Raw genomic sequence first — 21,436 nt, 5'->3', positions numbered from 1 at the left:
CCTTCCACATCCCTCCCACTGCAAATCATAATCTTGCCAGCAGACAATGAAGATAGGACAACTATTCAGAAAAAAACGCGTGGCTGGGGAGGCTCAGGACATGTCCTGACTGCACCTGCAGGATTTCTTTTCCTGAGGCCGCCAGGCACTGGCTGTGCTGCACCTGCCGCGGGCCAGCGCCTGCCTCTCAGCCACATACCTGGGTGCTGTGCAGGCCCTGGCCTGCTCCACATCCTGCTCTTAGCTGTGATTCTATCTCCTCTGCTGCCCTCCTTCTCAATAGCCTTGGTGAGGCGAACCTGTCACTCCTGCCCCCGCCATTTGATGTTCTGTAATCATGGGGCCATGAAAGAAACAGAAAAGAAATGCCCTCCTGCTTATCTCTCTCTGTTTCCCTTAAAAGAAAATCCAGGCATGAAAACTATTTCCCCTACTCAGTTAATCTTTTTCTTTTTCTAGCTCCTTCTCCCTTCCTTCCGTTGTTCTCCTTTCTTTCCCTCCTTCTCTTCTTTTTCAAGCAAAAGCAACTCTTAGTTCCTAAATTGTGTGCTCCTTGAAGGTGGGAGGTTCTTTCATTTCATTTTTTTTAAAAAAATATAGTCTGCAGTTATTGGAGATAGGGGTATGTATGCATCATGCTTAAATCCAGAGAGAATGGTTCCCAAAGACCTTGTAAATAAAGAATGAGCACCATTTTTCTGGTTAGTGAGTAACTAGCATTCCTACGGCTAGTGTGCTCCTTCTGCGTTTATATGAATTGAAATATAGTAACAAGTAACTAGAAATTAAAAGAGAGAAGAAACCTTCATTGCACTTTGATTAACACCATTCAAATTAAGGAACCAGCAAGTTGACCACAGTATAGATTTGGCTCATTGGAGCTCACACAGCTTGGATGAAGTTCATGGTAACTCAATGGGATTTTTGATTTTTTTTTTTTGCTGTCACATAAGTCATGCATCCAATGGACATCTCTTTGACATTTTGGTGCTTGGAGGCCAGCATAACAAATACATTAAATCTTGAGTGTAAGCTCATCAGAACCATAGTTACATAGTGACACCAATTATTTTAGAGTCAGTGGTATCTTGATAGAATTAAGAGAATCTTAATAAACCCATTAGTTTAAAATGGGATAAACTATCATGTGTGCATCTATGTGATTTCAGTTTGTGAATTTGTGATGAGGAAGGTAGGTGTATGTGATTTGTGTGCATATGGAGGATTATGATTTCACTAAGTCCAAGAGGCTAACATTCGTGAAAACTCTACTGATGTCTACATTGAAATATTATCTTGATCTGATGAGATAACTTTATTTAAATTAATTCAATTATTAAACGTATGCTAGAAATATCCTTCAGTTTCCTTATATTAGTGAAGAGACAGAACTATCACATATTTAGCACAAGGAAAGGCCCAGAAGCCAAGGTTTTTCATGCCCATGATATTGGTGCATATGAGCATCTATTCAGAGCAAAGCATACTCCATGGTAAATCACTCTATGCTTACATAGTATAATCTATTTATATCATACATTATAGCTTACAAAAATATGTAACTGTCATTATTATGTCATTCAGTCCTCCTATAATGTAGACAAAGAGAGTAGGTGTTACTCCCATTTCACAGAAAATGTAATTTGTGGACTCATGTATAGCCCACACATTGGTGATCATAATCCTGCTTTTCCTGGAACAACTCCAGAGTCCAGGTCCAGATGTAATTATGATACTCTCTCCTTCCAATCTCAATATCTTCTCAGTGTGGATGGTCAACACTGTCCCCACCAATCTATAAATCACTTTTAACTTATGTCAGACTTTTAAAATGCATGTGATTTATGCAATGTCATGTGGTATTTTGACCATGAGAGGGGGGTCAGGCTAGACATTGTTAACAGCCTGGGATGCAGGTTCAGATCTAGCAAATCCAAACTATATCAGGCTAGTTAACAGCATCTACCCTGCACCATGATTTCTTGTGTTTGGCCAGCTGATCACCTGGCCTCTTATTACTGGCATCTTCTTCTCCAGATAACAGCCCTTCTTTTCATCACCCGATGACCCAAAGACACATTGCTTGTCCTTTCCCATTGGAGGGATTCAGCTTCTGCCCTTCTTCTCACAAACCAGTGGTGGTCTCAGGGGATATTCCCTCTCTCTCTCTCTCTGTTGTTTGTTAACTGACTTTGGAGCCATAAGGATTTGACGTCCTGGGGGCCATTTCACGGAGTTCATCACATCTGGACTCTTGCTAATGCAAGGTTCCAGTCTAAGGTCTAGACTCCTATTAGTACTAAACATGAAGGTCTTTATATCTAAACAAGAAACTTTCAACTAAAGTCCCAAAGTGTATTCACATAAGAAGTGTGAATGGATGGAAGTGACAATGGTCTCACTCCCAAGACCTGTACATTTCACAATGACCAGCACCCACAGCCATGACGGTCTATTTGAAGACTCTCCAGGAAGCTGTGGCACTCAATCTCTCCATGGCTTGAGGATATGTGGTTAGAAGATCAGATAGAGGAAAAAAAATCTTTAATACTACAATGAGATAAGGCCTGAATTTTGGCATTGTATTTGCCAGTTTGGGACACATAATAAGTCTCTTGATTTCCCTTAATTCAATTTCCTCAATCTCTAAGATGAAACTAGTAAACAATGGTCATGTTTACCTGTTAGAATAGCTGTGAGAAGTCGATGCTATATGAATGGCACATGAGTGCTCACTGGATTTTTATATCATGTGTTTCTGGAATTACGTGGATTCTTTCATTCCATTTTCTGACTTTTACCGTGTTTCTGAAAGATTCATTAAGGAAGACCTGACCAAATGGTTTTAATTAGTACACTAGACTGCTCTGGGCTTTTGTGTTAATGGTTCATCCTGGGAGGTAGTTAGGGACTCAAGTTCCAAACACCCACTGCAGGGAGCACTTCTGAATTTTTCTGCCTCCTGCCAGGCTCTTCTCTCTCCCAGGCTCAGTGTCGCATGGGTCTGTCCTCACCTAGGTCACAGCTTGCTCGGGATACCCTTCATCTACACCAGGCTTTGGAGATGTGGACAGGGGATGGGAAGGACAGCCTGTATTTTACCCAGTCTGTCCAAAGGTCCTTTAAGTTGTCAAGTCCTTACCCCGGGGAGCTCTCTGTGAGCCTGGCTGGGGCCACATAATAGGGGCAGTGTGGAGCTAAGCAGGCGGGCGGGAGGGAGGTAAAAATAAACAAGAGGATGTGTGTTTTAGGGGGAGGAATATTTTCTTGATGGATTAAGCAGGAGGCATGAGGTACTCAGAAAGCCACAAATTACCAAGGATGGAATTGTGAGCAGTTAGCTGTTGCTCAGGTTAATAACGCCCTGATAAAAACATCTCAAATGCAGAACCATGCCTAATTTCATTCAGGACACGTCACTGTTAAGATTTCCTTCTTTCTTTTACTCTCCCTTGAAACTAAGTAGTTTCCTTGAGATATGTCTTATGAGGAAAGGGCTTTGGTTTACTTGATATGCTTTGGGGTCGGTTTATTCCTTAACGTTAACTTAGACTGAAAAACATTTCAGGAGGTCATCGACTCTACTCCAGTGGAAGGGGCAGTCACCAGAAATACACAATTATTGCTGTGGACCATTTTGGAAATATCACCCAAACATCCTTACAGTTGGCTAAATGGTCACTAATATACTTGTGGTTTACATTTCTGTTTTATTATGTATCATTTATAGTCTATGTCCAATTGCAATTCCCAAACCTCTGTTAGCCACACTTGCTGAGAATTAGCCATTAGCTCTGGATAACTGTGGAAGAGGTTGGGAATCATTCATGTGGAAATAGGATCCTGTTAGACTAAGTGTAGGATCTGAAAATAGGGAGAATCTGAGAGCAGCTCAGAGAAATTTGTCCAGATAGTAGTAGACTTTGTATTAGATTTTGATTCCTTTTATCAATTGTCTTTAATTTAAAATGCTATAAGTATGCTTATGTTGGAAGGAGAAGAGCTGTTACCATAAACTTAAACCGTAACAGGTGATAATCTGTGTGTGGTATATAATTGTCATTTTCCATCATCAATAAGCTGAGAACAGGGGTAACTGACTTAGACTTCATTAACCCTCACAGTGTTGCATAGAGTGGAAACTTAGCAAATGTTTTGGATGATTTTATGGTGTGAGCAATTGCAGGCCTGGTTTCTTACAAGTGCAGTCTTGTACACAGAGATATTTGTGGGTTAAGAATGTAGGACTACCAGTTTTCAGCGGTGGTTTTTAAATCCTGTAGTTAAAAAAAAAAAAAAAGTACTTGAGTGTTTCCCAAACAGAATCTCTCTGTGCTGCTTGTGAGGTGATGTGTACCTCTCCCAAAGGGGCTCAGGCTGACTTTCTACAATCCTGGAATGATGGGAGAGGAGGAAGCCAGGTTACCGAGGGGCCCGCAGGAGGAAGACTATATCCAACCCTCCAAATTTTTACTGCTTGATTATAGTCCCAACTCAGTAACCCCAAAGGTAGGCAACAACTGGGCTCTAGGTTGGTTGTACTAGGGGCAGTTTAACTGATGCCAAGCCTAGCCCCAAGGAGGTGAGAGCCCAGAGTGGGCTGGAGGGGAGAGTGCTGTGCTTCAAAGGGACTCTGTGTGTATGCAGAGGGCCTTGCTAGACAGGGAGAAATTTTTCATTTTAAAATTATCTATTAATTGCTACAGTAGTGAAAATAAGAGAATCTTACAATGTAGGTCTAGTGATAGAAATACTCTGGGCACATTGTGAAGCACATTGGCAGAGAGGATATATTCTATGTATACACATCAAGAAGATCTTAGATCTTATGAGTTCTTACAATCACATGCCAGAAGCATCTTAAGCTGCACTGAAATTAGTTTTTTTTTCACCACTTTGGTTATTAACTTTCAAAAATAATGTCAAGAAATAGAAGAGGGTTATTCACTTGGAGGTCAATTTGTAGTCAACCTACAATAAAAAGTTTAGGTACAAATATATATCTTGAAATGACAAATAAAAATCACACTCATGATCATCCAGGATTTTGCAAGGAGAGTAAAAACATACTCCCTATAGGCAAAGGGATAGGTATTCCACACATTGGGCAAGGCAGTTCAATTGAGGGGCCTTTGTGGAGGGTGACCAGGCAGCACATGCTAGAAATCGCAGAATAACAGAGTCTCTAACCCAATGATTTACTTTTACAAACTTAGACCAAGAGAGTAAGTAATGAGACATGTGAAAATATTAAACTATAAGAATATAGACTATTAGAATTATTTATAATAGCAAAAATTGTAGGAACCACCAAAATGTCAATGGCAGGCAAGCGATTTTGCACAGTCTGTTGTGATGAAACAGCAGGCAGCCATTATAAACCAGGCTGTAGACAAATACTGAACAGCCTGAAAATGTTTGTGGGATAGTGGCACACTACAAAAGCAGTTCCTAAAAAATGCATTTTCAAGGCTATCATCTCAAAATTGTAGGTATACTTTGCTAAAATATAGGTACACTTACAAATGCCTTATAAAAAGCCTGAATTTATATCAGATTATTAATCAATAGTTCATTTTATTGTTTTAATTTTTTAAACTTCTGAAATATTTTTCAGTAAACCTGTTACTTTGTAATCAGAAAAAAAATCAATTAAAAAATTAAAAGCCAGGAAATGATATCAGGAAGGTGATGAATAAAGAGGCCCTGGCCCTTGCTCTCCTGGCAAAAGCAATAATTTAACAATGAGTCACCAGCAAAAATAGCTCTGGGAGAGCTAGAGACTAAAGTGAAGAAGGTTCAGCAATCCATTAAGGCACAAAACCCAGGATGGCTGCTTAGAAAAGTGTGGGCAGCATTTAAGGTGTGTCACCACATCTCTTAGGCTGACACAAGTAACAAGGGGGAGCCTCTCTGCCATGACCTCTCTCTGTGGAAGAAGCAGTCAGACCCCAGCTGCCTTCCCCACTGTATCTGGCTAGTGGACTCTCTCTGCTTTCTGATCATGGCGTGAGCTGCTTCCATCTGCCCACAGTCTCCAACCATGATGTTCTGCCTTGCCTCAAGCTCCAAGGAGCCAGCCTTCTATGGACAAAGACTTCTGAACCCCTCAAATAAACTTTTCTCCTCTATAGTTGTTCTGGATGGGTCTTTAAGTTGCAGCAGTGAAGGAAGCTGACTTAAACAGAAATTGGTACCAGGAGTGGGGTCCTTGCTGTGCCTAACCTGACCATGTGGTTCAGAAGCTTTTTGAGCGTTTTGGAATTGGTGGAAGGAATTTTGAGCTGTTTAACAGTTCAAGCTAGAAATGCTTTAGGTTGTTGTAAGCAGAGCTTAATGGCCAATTCTGGTGGGACTTCAGAAGACCAGAATGGCAATAGGACTGGGGACAATGAAGATGGGTCTCAAGAGGATTCAGAGGACTACTCTATTGGAATTTGGAGTAGAGGCCATTTGTGTTATGTTCTGGCTGAGAAGCTGTCTTCATTCTGCCCTGTCCAGAGACTTTCTGGGAGACTGATCTTAGAAGTAATGGACTTCTTAATCTGACAGAAAAAATTTCTAGGCAGCATAGCATTCAGGCGGTGGCATGAATATTGCTAGTAGCTTTTAGCCAAATTTATTGTGATAATCAGGGGAAGAAAGCAGAGCAGAAAGATTTGGAAAATGCGGATTTGAAAGGCCAGAGTAAAACTAGGGCTAAGGAAGTTGCAGTTGTTAAAGACTTTACTGTCAATATAGAAATGCTAAAGACTTTTCCTAGAGACAATGAGAAAGATGGCTTGAGGTTATCTCAGGAGCTGGCAAGACCATACTCATCTCAGGCTCCAGGGAGTAAAGGTGAAAATTCTCTGGAGAAGAGTCCAATGGGTCACCGTTCTTGCACAAGTGGGCCTAGGAAGTGTTTTCAACATGCTCAGCCACCCAGACACTCAGAGACTGCTCTAGCCAGGGCCCCTGGAGGCTTGGCTACTGCTCAGATGGCAGCAGACCCTGGAGTCAACCGCATGGTGCTAAATTTACAGGAATGCAGGATGCTGGAGTTACAGGTTCATGGAGGCTTCCAGGAGGGTTTCAAAGGAAGGCCTGGGAGGCCAGGCAAATTGCAGCAGTGCAGGTATCCCCTAGGAAGTCAAAATGTGAGGAGGAAACTGAAGCTCCAGTGGAAACCCCTGAGATTAAGAAATACCAGTAATGTAGGACATCATCCTAGGAAGCTGAAGGAATTGAGCAGAGACAAGCCAACAGAGAGGCCACTTGGGCTGCAACAAACAAGGCCCCAGGGTAGAGCTACACAAGCCCTTTGAGAGAACATCATGATGTCATGTGCCCTAGATGCCAGACATGGATCTACAGCACTTGTTTGCCCAGCTGGATTTTGGTCCTATCCCTTCTATGCCCCTAAATTTGTGAATGGAAATGTGTACTCTGTAACATTGTATATTGGATACTTGTAAATTGCTTTTAATTTTGCGGGAGCTCACAATGAGAGATTGCCTTGAGAATTCTTAAAATTCTCAGAAAAAAAAAGAATTTTGACTCAAACTTTGAGCAATCTTGGAAATATTGATTGTGGGGACTCTTGGAAATGGGGAAAAATGTATTTTGCATTGTGAGAGGGTTGTGAGCTTTTGGGGGCCAGGGGCAAATGTTATGGTTTGAATGTGAGGTATCCCCCAAAAGCTCACATGTCAGACAGAGCACGAAGTTTCAGAGGAGAAATGATTGGGTTATAAGAGTCTTAACCCAATCCGTTATTTAATCCTCTGATAGGGATTAACTGAGTGGTAACTGAAGTGGTAGGGTGTGGCTGGAGGAGGTAGGAATTGGGGTGTGGCTTTGGGTATATGTTTGTATCTGGTGAGTAAACGCTCTCTCTGCTCCCTGATCATGATATGAGCTACTTCCCTCTGCCACACTCTCCCACTATGATGTTCTATCTTGCCTCAAGCCCTGAGAAATGAAGCTGGCCTTCTATGAACTAAAACCTTGAAAACCGTGAGTCCTCAAATAAACTTTCCTCCACTACAGTTGTTCTGATTGGGTCTTTAAGTCCCAGCAGTCAAGAAGCTGAATAAAACACCCACTGAGGCTTCCAAACATTGCCATTATCACAGACACCTGCAGCTTTCATGAATGAGTCTGATCGAGCTGCTCAAAGTCCAAGCCATTGTCCTTACCTGGAGCCAGAGCTGCTACTCCTGTCAGCTGGTACTTACTCCAAGAGCTCTGTAGCAAAATTGCAAGAAATCTAAAGAAATGAGCAAAGGATTTGACTACACATTTTTCAAAGGTATACACATTTTTCAAAGGCCAAGAGATATATTTAAAAAGTGCTCCATATCACTAATCATCAGGGAAATATAAATCAAAACCCAAATGAGAAACCTCTGTTCAGTTGAAATGGCTTATTATCAAAAACACAAAATTAAATAACCAAATAACTAAATAAACAAATAGCCTGTGGTGGCCAGGTTATGAAGAAGGAGGAACTCTTAGAAACCACTGGTGGGAATATAAATTAGAGAAAATAGAAGTTCCTCAAAAAATTAAAATTGAAACTACCATGTGATCTAACAATCCCATTTCTAGGTATATATCCAAAGGGAATAAGTGTGTATCACAAAGAGACATCTTTAGTCCCATGTTCATTTCAGCATCAGTAGCTATGATATAAAAACAATCTAAATTGACATCAATGGACAAATGGATAAAGAAATTATGATATATACATATGCATTATGTGTATAGATGTATATATTTGTACAAAAACAATGGAATGCTAGCCAACATTTAAAAAGAGGGAAATCATGTCATTTTCAACAACATGGATAACTGGAAAGATATTGTGATATGTGAAATTAGATCCACAGAGGAAAAAAAAACAAATACTGCATAATCTCTTTTATATGTGGAAATAAACTCATAGCAGTAAATAATAGAATGGTGGTTATGGAAATGGGGAGATGTCAGTCATGGGGTGCAAAGTTTCAGTTATGCAACATGAGCCAAGAGGGTACATTGTACTCCCAAAGAAAAAATGACAACTATGTAAAGCAATGGATATGTTAATGACCTTTATACTGGTAATTATTTCACAAGGTACATATATCAAGACATGAAATTGCACACAATAATTAAACATACAAAATTTTTATTTGTTAATTAAAAGCAAAGGTGGAAAATTTAAAACACTGTGTGATGTATTATTTATACCAACTGCAAATAGAAGAATTGTGTCAAATCCCATCTATACAAGCAGCTAAATTTTTTAGAAAATACACAGTGAAATATTTTTATTTCACAGAATTGCTTATTCTATTCATTATTAACAGCCCAGTTTTTCACAGAATATACTTATTTGTTTACATTTAATAGTGCATGTGTAGTAACAAAATCTAAATGACAGCAGATATCATGTCTATTTCTCTCAGCTGCTTACATGTGTTAGAAAGGAGCTCACATAAAGCTAACTAGGCCCTGTCTTTCTCCTGCTTATAATGCCCACAAGCATCTGCTGCAGGATAGCTAAAGGGAGAAGGAAGATGTGTCTTCTGGAGTTTACAGCTGGTGGACACACTTAGCACAAAATATATACTATCCCTGATGAGGACATTCAGAAGAGGAATCCAGGCCGTGGGGGACTATGACACTGCAATGCAGTCAGGCAGTTCCAGGGGACCCTGAGGAGGGTTAGGGTGGAGAGACACTGAGAACAGAGGGGAGGAGGACTTTGACACCCAAAGGCATCGAAGGTGAATGACTCCAAAATTAACTGAAAACTGCCCATTCATTAGCCATTAAGGTTAAGAAACAGAACCTGTTCCTCTTTCTCTGGTCACCGTAAGTCTGTACTTATGTTGCAGTGATATTCAGCTTTCAATCCAATGGACAGCACCTATAGAGGGCCCACGAAATGCAGAAGACTAACTGCTATGGCAGACATAAAGATGTGTGAGGATAAAATCCCTGCCCTTGACACTTACAAGCTGGTAAAATGATTAAGCAAAGCCTCACACAACCACATAAATCATATTAAAAAGCCTCAGTATAACTTTCATTTCTCTAAATCTGCCCTAGTTCCTGTCAGAAGTGTGTTTAGGTGCTAAATGCAAGTATTATTTTTGATGCCAACCTTCTCCAAAGGAAATTCAGTAGTTTCAATGAGTTTTCAAAGTATACCTAACCTCTTTCTGACATGAAGAATATTTGTATTCATAATTGATAATTACATAATCTGTCCATTAATTTAATGAATCCAGATATTTTACAACAGTTATGTTCTTGAAAAGATAGTCTATATGAGAAAATATATCTAGGAATGTTAACTAATCATACCCAACCCAACTAAACTAATATTGGAAATATTAATGTTTGTTAGAAAGATCCCCTCTAACAAGAAACTTGTCGTCTACTATCTACTCTGCTTTACTTGCACCTTATACCAGAGTTAAGTGATATATGGAAGTGAGCCCCATCATCACCCCCAGATGCACAATTCAACACCATATTTCTGAGCTAAGTAGAAAAAAATAAACTACAGATGTACCTTCTTTAGTACTCACTTCAAACAATGCGCATTTAGAATTCACATATCACTGAAATCAGTTGGATCTTTGAATACTTGGCTTTCAAACTCCATCTGACTCTGCAAAAAAAAAAACATACTCAACTTACAGACTTACAGACTCGACTTACACACAAGAACTTCCAAAAAACAGGTAGAGCAAAACAAAATACTCTGCATGTCTCTCTAATGTTTATAGAGAGAAAGGGTAGCTGGGAGAATGTTTATGTGGTTGTCTTCTTCCATAGACTTCATTAGTACTAACTGTATTACAAGCACAATGCTTGGTTCTTGGTCCACAGAGATGAACAAGACCCTCTGACACAGCTCTCCAAGGGCTTCCAACCTAGTATCAAAGAACGGCCAGAAACTGGGTGGACAGATGAGGGCCAGGAGGACTGAAGCAGGAATCAGTACACATTGAATTCTGGAAGTCCTGGAGGAGGGATCCAGGCACAGTTAGACCATGGAGGGCAGTGGGAGGGAAAGTAGAGGGAAGTGGCGAGACTTCCTGGAGCAGAGGAAGGCAGACCAAGAGCTCTGGACAATGAAGAGATGTGCTTCAGTAAGGTGAAGACCTAAGAGTGTTCACAGGAATTATTAACAGAAGGGCAGAGTGACCCTGGCCACAGCAGATACAGGGATGGATGAGAGGAAACAGAGGGTAATATAGGTCCCAAATCTGGACAATCTTTTCAAGAACCTTGACTGTGAGATGGAGCCTTTAGACAAGAAGTAGAAAAGCTATAGAATTAATTTCTCTGCCCTTTCCCTCCTTCCCTCCCTCCCTCCCTTTCTTCCTTCCTTCCCACTGTCCCTCCATCTTTCCTTTATTTCTTCTCTTTCTTCCTTTATTTATTTCTTCTCTATTTATTATTTATCTCTATTTATTTATTATCCTTCCTTTAGTTTTGTTTTTCAGATGGGACAGTTTAAAATGTTTAAAGTCCTCATGGGAAGGTTTTACTAGAGAGGGAAGAGGTTGTGTCAAGGTAAAGGTAAATGAGGGAGCAAAGGTAAATGATAAAGAGGAGGAGGGAGACAGATCCAGAACTCTCCATCAGGCATTTATGAGATCCATCCATCCACTCATCCGTCCATCCATCTATCCATCTGTCCTTCTATCATTTACTGGGCATCTACTATGTGCTGCACACAAGCCACATTTGTGCAGAGATTGGAGGAAGGAAGAGATTGAGCTCTGGTCTGGGGAAAGGATTTCTGGGTAGAGGCAACAGCAAGTACAAAGCATACAGGGAAGAACAGCAAGGTGGCTGGTGTGGCTCAGTGCCATGTGAGAATGGGAGACAGTAGAAGATGTGACAGGGGAGAGAGAGAAAGAGGCCATTGTATCTACTCTCAAACCCACAGGCAGGTCCTGAGCAAGGATAGAGCATGATAGCATTGGCATTATTGAACATACTTGAGCAAAGGAAGTAGGGGGGAAATAATGGAACCAAGAGAGCTAATGATCTGGGCTGAGAGACAGATCATTGTGCCTGATACATGTTGATGTGGGAAGAGGTTGTAATCATGAATTTTGGAGGAGACAGATAGTAAACTGGTTCTCAGGCTTCTCAATGAAAAACCTGGGTGCCTAGGAATGCCACTTAACGATAGGGAAGACTGAGGGAGAGGTGAAGTTTTAGGGAAAATCTGAAATTTGTTGAGGGTATGTCAAGTGGGCAGCTGGAGATATAAACTAAAGCTTCAAAGGATGGGAACATTAATAAATCACATAGCTCTATATTTTTGTAAACCCCCAATGAATTTCCATCATCTTTAAGACAACAAGATATGGTCCTTCTTTGTATCTGCCACCTGATCTCCAGCCTCATATGCACCAAATTCTCATCCAAGACAGATGTATTTTTATCTTTTACTTACTCTTTCCTTTTTCACCCCCCCTCTTTCTTTTATATATTTCTTTTTGTTTAGATTACTTTCCCCCATTTTGACCTGGCTATTTTCTCCTTCAAAACCCAGTTCTGATAAGCCCTCCTATGTCACTGCCCATGTTCCGGTGGTTCCCTACAGCTTTTGCACTCGATGTTGCCACTACCTGGAAGTCCTTTCCCCAGACCAGAGCTCAATCTCTTCCTTCATCCAACCTCTGCATTTATGAGATGGATGGATCTCACAAATGCCTGATACGTACAGTTGATTTAGATACCCCTCTTCTTGCCAATCATCATGTTCTATACATCTCTAAGGACTCCTCTGACACTAGGATACCCAGGCCACTCTGCCAGTTAGTGAATGGACTTTGAAAAGTTGACCAAGATTATCTGAGCCTTAGTTTTCTCATTTGTAAAAAGAGGATAATAGTACTATCTACTTCAGAGAGTTTTAGATGGATTCATTGAGGTGATATGGTACTTGTGACACTGCCTGACACAGATGAAGCACCCTATAAGTCATCAAATATTATTATAATAACACTTATCATGCTGTTATAAAACTATTTTCATATTGTCTTTTTCTCTCAAGGCAATCACGGAGCCTTTCATCTGGCACACATTAAGTCTCATTAATTGTTTTCTAACGTGAGTGAGTAAGTTATGAATGGAAAGCAAAGCACTTGGCTACAATAAGTACTATGAGATGAACTGGCAACTTCTTCTTTAGTGGCCTTTCAGTATTGAGAAGCTATTCTCCCTGGGTGAACATGATTCCTCTGGTCCACTATAAGCAAGAAGTTCTGGATTGCATATCTTATATTACACTTTAGTTACAGTTCAGCCAAAGCAATATTGTTACCTTTGGATCAGGTAGACATGGTCCAAAGGCTTCCAACAGAAGAGTCTCTTCTCTCACAGCTTTTTCATAGTCTGCAAAAGATAGCTTCCCATCATGGTCATAATCCTGAGGGGACAGCAGGAATACAACAGTTAACACTCAACATGCTTACCACAACTGCTTGTTATTTTCATACTCAAACGTTAATGGAAGAAAGGTTCTAGAGAAATAAGGGATTGAGTCAGAGAATTGAAAAAAATTTTGGGGGGTTTGCTGGGGATGGAACCCAGAGCCTTGCACATACTAAGCAAGCCCTCTAAATCTTAGCTATCCCCCCAGCTCAAAATAATTTTGGATATTGTAATAGCACCATTCAAGTGTTTGGTTAACTTAAAAGGAAACTGAAAATTCTCATTATTCAAATTCTTATTTCCATCCCATATGTGACCTGTGCATTTCAATATAAAACTCTAAATTACTCAAAATTATTACCATTTTCTTAAGTGTTATTTCAACCAAATCTTTAATTCCTTCATCTGGGTCTTCCTCTGATGGCTGTTTCAGAAGGCTGTTCTTCAACATGTGGAACATTTCCTCCTTTGAAATGAAGCCGTCCCCATTCAAGTCAAATACTTCAAAGCAATCTTTAAAGAAAGTGTCAAATGATGAATTTGATATTATCACTTAGGTTACATTTTCTCTGGCCAAGTCTTGAGGGCTGAGTTCTATCTTGCTGGTGCTTCATCAACCCTGAAGACCTGGGCATCACCTGGTTTTCATGGTAAATGTTGAATGCATTCAAGAATCCTCAGGAAATTTCTTTACTCTCAGTTATGAAAAACCATATCAAGGAACAATACATTGGACATTTTTAAATCCTGAAACTCTTGGAATACCAATTAAAAATATGACTTAGAGTTCATCAGATTCAACTATTAAACATTAGAACTTTAGGAAAATCTGCCATGGTTTCCTCTCTAGCACTGAGAGAGTTCTATCTCTGTCTCTATCCTTCAATAAATCCTACTCTTGCACTCAAAAGAAATGAAAAGAAAGAAAGAATCAAACACTTAAATCAATAGTCTCTGCTTTTCTGCTTAAAATTCAAATGATGTTAAGTCCTTAGTACATAAATACATGTGTATATAATTAGCGTGTACAGCAACGCCTACGCAAACTTCCCTGGCATCATAATCACTCTTCAGAATTACTTGATTTTCCTTTTTAGTCATTTTCTTTTATCCCCTGTTGACTCAAATTCATTCCATAAAAGAAGCTAATGAGGATCCAAACCAACCAACCAACAAACTCACCCACCCACTGGCTGGTTGGGGGACAGTGTAAACACTTTGGCTATGTTAATCATAATGTACGAACAGTAGGACAACCTGAATTCTTACATTTCGTTTTTTCATCTAAGGATCCTCGAAGAAACACGGTCAATCCATTAACCCACTCCGATACATTTATACAGCCGTCATTGTCTTTATCAAAAGTTCGGAATACTAAAAAGAGAAAGAGATACTATGTAACAGCTGTGCTGCATTTGAATTCTCAATAATGTATTTATATTGGTATCGCTTGCTTTTATAATTTAGAGAAAACGTCAGGATTTTATAGTCCAGTATTCTCACTTGACAAAGGAGGAAACTGAGATATCAGAACATTGATATGCATTTTAATTATGCAGTTGAATTTTCTCTTCCTATTTTGTGGGAAGAAAGAATATTCTGAATATATAAATACATACACTATTAATTAATAATACAATATTGTGATATATTAAAATGTTAATTATATTAGATAATCTAAACATATTAATATAAAATATACAATTTCATATTTTTTGTTACTCAAGACAAGGAATATTATTACATGATAAGACTGTATTCCATTTTTATTTAGATATAAGAAAATTTAAATGTAGTTTAGAAGCCATTATATTCATTATGTTTACTAAGAAAAAATAGAAATATTCCAAGCTTTTCAATATAAGGGAAATCTAATTACCCAACCTTTGTCATGTTCTTACATATAAAGAGAATATTACATCTTTCTCTAATTATCTTTGGAAAATTAAATGTTTATATTCAAATAAATAGAGAATGTAGAACATTAAGCCTCCTACCAAGATTATGACCGAACTCCAAACTTTTAAATTATTTTTCTGGTGGCTAGAATTGACTGATTTAAATTTTGTATATCTCTTACCTCTGTCCATAATCATGTCATCTGTCATTCCAAATGTTACATGTAGGATGTTCCGAAATGCGTTACGATCTAGTCCAACAACTGCAACTGGTCGCTCTGCTACATCTCCAACCAAGTTATAGAAAAGCTTTATGAGACATGTCACTTCAGATCTATTAACTGTAGAATAATAAAGGTAAAACAAAAGTGTATTTCAATCTTTACATTATAAGCTAAATATTGCAATTGAAGCATATTTATATGCATTAAGACTATGTCATATATATACATAAATACATCAGTATATATATTTACATATATATACTGTATATACATGTATATTTATACTGTATGTATAGTATACTGTATATATTGTGTGTATATGTGTATATATATATATACACACACATACATACACACACACACACACACACACACACATATATATATATATATACACACACACCTGTGTGTGTCCTGATTTGAGATTCATACCTTAAGTTAATGGATGAAGATAGCCAAAGATACATTACTCATTTAAGAAAACTAGCATTTCCTTCAAACAAGAGTCATACATTAAATAGATGCAAATTCAATCATGTTTGGGGGGGCAAAGGTAATATTAGCTTAGTAATTTGAATGATGAATGTGGTATCAGATTCCAAATTTTATAAGGTTTGTAGATGTATAATTTAAAATAAGAATGATAATGTTTAAGAATGTTAATTTTCCCCAGCATTTTGGTAAGCATTTATGAGATTTACAACTTGGCTTTCCCAGAAAATAGACACCGTACTTTGAGAATTAATGGTTTTCATTTTTAATTTCACTTTAACCTTTGTGAATTCATAAGCCATATTTCTGAAATAAGAAACACCTATTTTACAAAAAAGAAGTTTTGAGTATGTTCTAGCACCTAATATGGCTCCCCTTAAGGACAATGTAAAAATTAACATTGAACAATTAGTACTTTTGGAGGGAAGACATTTGTATCTAAAGCATATAAACAAACACAGATATTTGCTGGTACCCACGATTACATAAAGGACAGTGTTTACAAATACTGAATTAATTATGTGTTCCAACTGCCATTTGAAGTATGTAGGTGGAAGGGTTATTGCCTGGCATTAAGAACATAAAAATGAATCTAAATATGAAGTATACAAATACAAAAAATAATTTTTGTTTCAAAACCAGGTAAAATTATGGTTGCATATTTTTAAAAAACAAAGACAAAACCTGTATACATCTGTGAGAAGATAACACATGAAAATGGAAAACATCACACCTCATCCTATAGATCAGGACAGCCTCCAGTGATTGCTGCTTTTGAGAACCACATTTTAAGGGAAAAATTTAAAACTTTAAAAAGATTAAACAAGTTAAGTAGCAGAAAATGTAATGGTTATGATTTTAAAATGAACCAAAAACAACAACAACAACAACAACAACAACCCAACAACAGTATAATGGTTCCTCAAAAAATTAAGCATGAGGGCTGGGGTTGTGGCTCAGCGGTAGAGCACCTGCCTAGCATGTGTGAGGCACTGGGTTTGATCCTCAGCAATGCATGAAAGAAAGAAAGAAAAAAAGAAAGAAAGAGAGAGAGAGGGGGGGGGGGAGAGAGAGAGAGAGAGAGAGAGAGAGAGAGAGAGAGAGAAAGAGAGAAAGAAAGAAAGAAATAGATAAAGAAAGAAAGGAAGGAAGGAAGGAAGGAAGAGAGAAATAGAGAAAGAGAGAGAGAGAAAGCGAGAGAGAGAAAGAGAGAGAGAGAGGGAGGGAGGGAGGAAGGAAGGTCCATCAACAGCAACAAATGAATAAAAAAATTAAACGTGATTGGCATATGATCCAGCAATTCTACTTCTGAATATACACACAAAATAATTGAAAGTAGGACCTCAACCAGATGCTGGTACCCCAATATTCATAGGAGTATTATTCATGATCACCAAAAAATAGAAGCAACCCAAGCGTTCGTTGATGAATGAATGGCTAACCAAATGTGATGTATTCTTACGATGGAATATTACTTGGCTTTAATAAGGAAGGAAAATTCTGTCACATACTACAAAATGACCAATTTTATGGACATTAAGATAAGTGAAAATTCAAGACATAAAAAGATAAACCCTGCATGATTCCTGTTATATGAAGTCAAATTCATAGTGACAGAAAGTAGAATGGTTGCTGCCAGCGGTTGGGGGAAGGAGTGAGTGGGGAGTTAATCTTCAAGGTACAGTGTTTGAGTAGGGAAATATGAAAAATTTCTGGAGATGGATGGGTAGTTACATAACAGTATGAACGTACAGTAGTCTCCCTGCTAAATCTGAAGTTTTTTTTTCAAGGATTCAGTAACCCATGCTCAACCACAGTCTGAAAATATTTTTAAAAGTTTCAGAAATAAAGTATTTATAAGTTTTAGATAACATTTATTGCAGTATATTGTCATTATTGTTCTATTACTGTGATATTACTGTGAATCTCTTACTGTTCCTAATTTATAAATTCAAATTTATTACAGATATACATATATATATATACACACACACATATATACATGTAATATATATATATATATATATATATATATATCTGACAAAACATGGGATATACAAAGTTCAGTACTATACACTATTTTAGGGTCTTGCAACACATTCCACATAGATAAGGGGGAAATTCTATACTTACTGCCACAGAATCACAGAATTATACACTTAAAACAGTTAAAATGGGAAATTTTGTGTTATACGTGCATGCAAAGCTCTTTTAAAACGACTTGTTAGGGATTGGGGAAGAAAATCCTATATGAAGAATGCTCTGTGTTCATGTGTATTAAATGCCAGCAGAAGGGATATTAATTAGACATTTTTCCATTCAACTGAAATAAAAATTAAAGAACATAAGCTGAATATATCAATTGACTTTTAGCTCAAAAATTGATTCAAGGATCAAAGGTTGGCCATGAGTACTTTTCTTACTGAAATAGTTCTTACATTCTAGAATATCCTATTGCACGAAATTAGGGGACATTGATATGGAATGGCTTTCATCTTTCTGGAAACCTCTACATGTGATCTATAGATCATATTGTAGAATCATAAGATGGTGGATGGAGAATTAACTAGATGCTCACTTAAGTTCTTTTCTTCTTCTCTGATTCAATAATACGTATTCATTTCATCTATTGCATTATCATCTGGAAACTATAAAAGAAATGTGACTTTAGGTAAAAGCCTTCTGTTTAAAGAAATTTAAAATTATTATGATGTCCATGACCTATAACTATTTCTACATAACGTAGTGATGTTTACTTTTAATCATCAAAGTTATTAAGGCTCACTTAAATTTTTTTTTGTAAGAACAAAAATCAAGAGTTGATTTTTTCTGAAGTGTGTTTTCATTTATCTTTTAAAATACACGTTCACTTTTCAATTGTTCACAGAATGTTTTCAATGCATTGGAAACTTACTGAACAGAGACTAAATCAAAATCAGTACTGTGTATAGTAGTTATTGCATTGTTTATGAGTATTATAAAAAATGTTTACTAGATGTTTTAAGAATCTCTAGTCTTTTCCCAGAAATAAAAGTGTTTTAAGAAAAATAATAGAATGAAATCCTCATCAAATTAAAGGTCTGTAATAATACCTTCAATATAACTTTTATTTATAACACCAACCCACGAAGAGAACATTCTTACCACTCTTTACATCAGATACTAATGATGATGAGAAGGCACTAGATCCTTTAATCACACTTAAGCATGTTTATTCTTTCTTGTTTGCATAATGGGTATTCTCTGAGGACCATGGCTTCTCCTGTTTCCTCAAGGGGCCAGTAGTTTTGCAATCAGCATACAACTTGGAAGCCTGGGAACCAGACAATATCATCCTCTTCTAAACCAAATCTATTGCTTTCTAGCCAAAGTACAGTTGGAATACAATACTAAAGTGTTCTATGACGTTCTAGAACTGCCTTTCCAACAGGGAGATTAGAACAGCTGTCTTTAATAAACATTCAGTTTGTCACTTAGAAAGTCTTTTCTACCTTCCCACCATATTAGCAATTGGAAAGTGGAAGTGTGAAGATGGGAGCAGATTGTTTACCACATGTTTAGCTCTGCTGAGCAATTTTATTTCCAAACAAATCTTGCTCTGAGACAGGTTTCTGTACCACTTCAACTCATCTTTCCTAAAGATGATCAGTTGTTTATGACTATTTTCCCCTATGGATCTCTTGTTAAGCTTCCAGAACTTGGACCTGTCCTTTATTTTGCTCTAGGAAAGAGCTGAAAAGCAGGCTAAGGTGATGCACCTTTGGTTATGCTCTTTTCTTGAGTCCGGTGGGTTTTAGTACTTCTTTTACAACATGTCTGAGGCTAAAACTACATGTCTCATGAACACATATTATTTCACTTCTATAATGTAAAAGTAAATTAAGAAGAGGGTCTGAGAGCCCGGCATGCTGTCATATGCCAAACAATGCCAGCTACTAGGGAGGTTGAGGCAAGAAAAAGGAGGATCTCAAATTCGAGGTCAGCCTGGGCAATATGGCAAGACCCAATCTCAAAATTTTAGAAAAGGATGCAGGAGTGGGGTGGTGTTGGAGATGTAGGTCGGTAGTGATAGACACCTTAAGTAGCACGTGAGAGGCCCTGAGTTCAGTCTCAGCACCGAAGGCCAGAACCAAGGGCAAAGAGGGTCTGAGGAACCAGAAAAGTGTAGTGTCCTCGAGTGTAGGTAGAACTAAATGCATGGAGAGTAGTTCTCAAGGTCCTGGGCGTGGGTGCCCAAGGAGCTAGCATCCCAGGATAGGATTCTCTTTCAGACTTTTCTTAGGGGTTTGGGGTGGGCCCATGGTCACACAGGTCCTGGAGGCAGGAAGTAGGCACAGCAGGGAAATTGCACTGGGTAGGAGCAGACTTGACCCAGGAACCTCGGCTTGTTCAGCACTTGATTCTTACTTACAGTGCTTGCAATTTTTAGTTAAGTTGTCCGTCAACTTCTGCAATTTCTTTCGGTTCATGTTGGGAGCTCATGGAATCTGGCGGTGTCTCTGCGCGCGTGGCAGGGCGACCCTGGAGAATCCTGGGACCAGGACAGCCAGGCTGGGTCTCTGCCCTTCCCGTGCAAGCGCTGGCCTAACAGTCAGAGCGTCCAGGGCAACAGCTGGGCCATCTGCGGATTGGCTACCCGGCTGGGGCGCGAGTGACGCCTACGCGGTACCAACACACAGGGAGGCCATGGCAACGGAGGGGCCGGCCGCTGATTGGCTCCCGGGCGGAGACGCACAGGGTGTGGACACGCCCCCAACACAACGTGGGCTTGGCAACGGCTGGGGCGGCCGCTGATTGGCTCCTCGGCCCGTCACTCAGCTCCCGCACAGGCGCAGGTTGCAGACAGAATTCTGATTGCTAAGGTTGGAGTTTTCCTTTCCAGTTGTCACTGTCTTTTGGGTTCACAGTCTCTCTCTGCGTCGTAAATCATCAAAGTCTAGGAGTATGATGTGCACGCGGTGTGAGGAATGTCTGGGGCGGGTGTGAGCCTCACATCTCAAGGGAATGCTTCTGGTCTTCAGGGAGATCTGGGGGAATTGGGAGAACTTCACGAAATATCAAGTGTTAGCTTTTCTCTGTGGAATGCTGGAGGGTGAGGAGCTTGTTCTGGTGAACTACCTAAGAGATTGTCACTTTTTGTGCTCTGACACCAGGAGGAAGTCTGGTACGAAGTATCTTCATGTTATGGTTACATTTCTGAGAGTGAGAAGAAATTGGAGTCCTTCTGTCCTCTCCTTCTGCCCCCATCCCATTCTTTGGACATGGAGATTGTCAGTGTCAAATTTTAAACCAGTTCAAGAGGCATTGTCCCAAATGGAAACAGGCTAACTGCCACTTAGGTGTGGGGTACAGACAGGTTCAGTGTCTTCAAGAAAAAAAAAACTT

The 21,436-nt window shown here is 38.9% G+C and overlaps 1 protein-coding gene across 2 annotated transcripts; it reads right to left on the bottom strand.

Annotated features, from left to right (window-relative positions):
• Nucleotides 1-9,137: 9,137 nt before the first annotated feature.
• On the bottom strand, nucleotides 9,138-20,724 carry Clxn (calaxin). Of its 2 annotated transcripts, XM_005332321.5 has the most exons (7): nucleotides 20,463-20,724; nucleotides 15,518-15,676; nucleotides 14,707-14,811; nucleotides 13,799-13,950; nucleotides 13,328-13,432; nucleotides 10,566-10,648; nucleotides 9,138-9,898 (listed from the first exon to the last, which is right to left on the bottom strand). In XM_005332321.5, the coding sequence occupies exons 1-6, from the start codon at nucleotides 20,518-20,520 to the stop codon at nucleotides 10,589-10,591; spliced, it is 639 nt and encodes a 212-aa protein (XP_005332378.1). In that variant the 5' UTR covers nucleotides 20,521-20,724; the 3' UTR covers nucleotides 9,138-9,898; nucleotides 10,566-10,588. The 2 variants fall into 2 exon arrangements, with proteins under 2 accessions (XP_005332378.1, XP_021586716.1); XM_021731041.3 differs by having other exon boundaries at nucleotides 9,138-10,648; nucleotides 20,463-20,723.
• Between the last annotated feature and the right edge of the window lie 712 nt (nucleotides 20,725-21,436).

The sequence above is a fragment of the Ictidomys tridecemlineatus genome, chromosome 7 (genome assembly GCF_052094955.1).
Source record: "Ictidomys tridecemlineatus isolate mIctTri1 chromosome 7, mIctTri1.hap1, whole genome shotgun sequence".
Classification (NCBI taxonomy): domain Eukaryota; kingdom Metazoa; phylum Chordata; class Mammalia; order Rodentia; family Sciuridae; genus Ictidomys; species Ictidomys tridecemlineatus.
The sequence above is the reverse complement of the archived record's forward strand: the minus strand, read 5'-3'. Positions and strand labels throughout refer to the sequence as shown.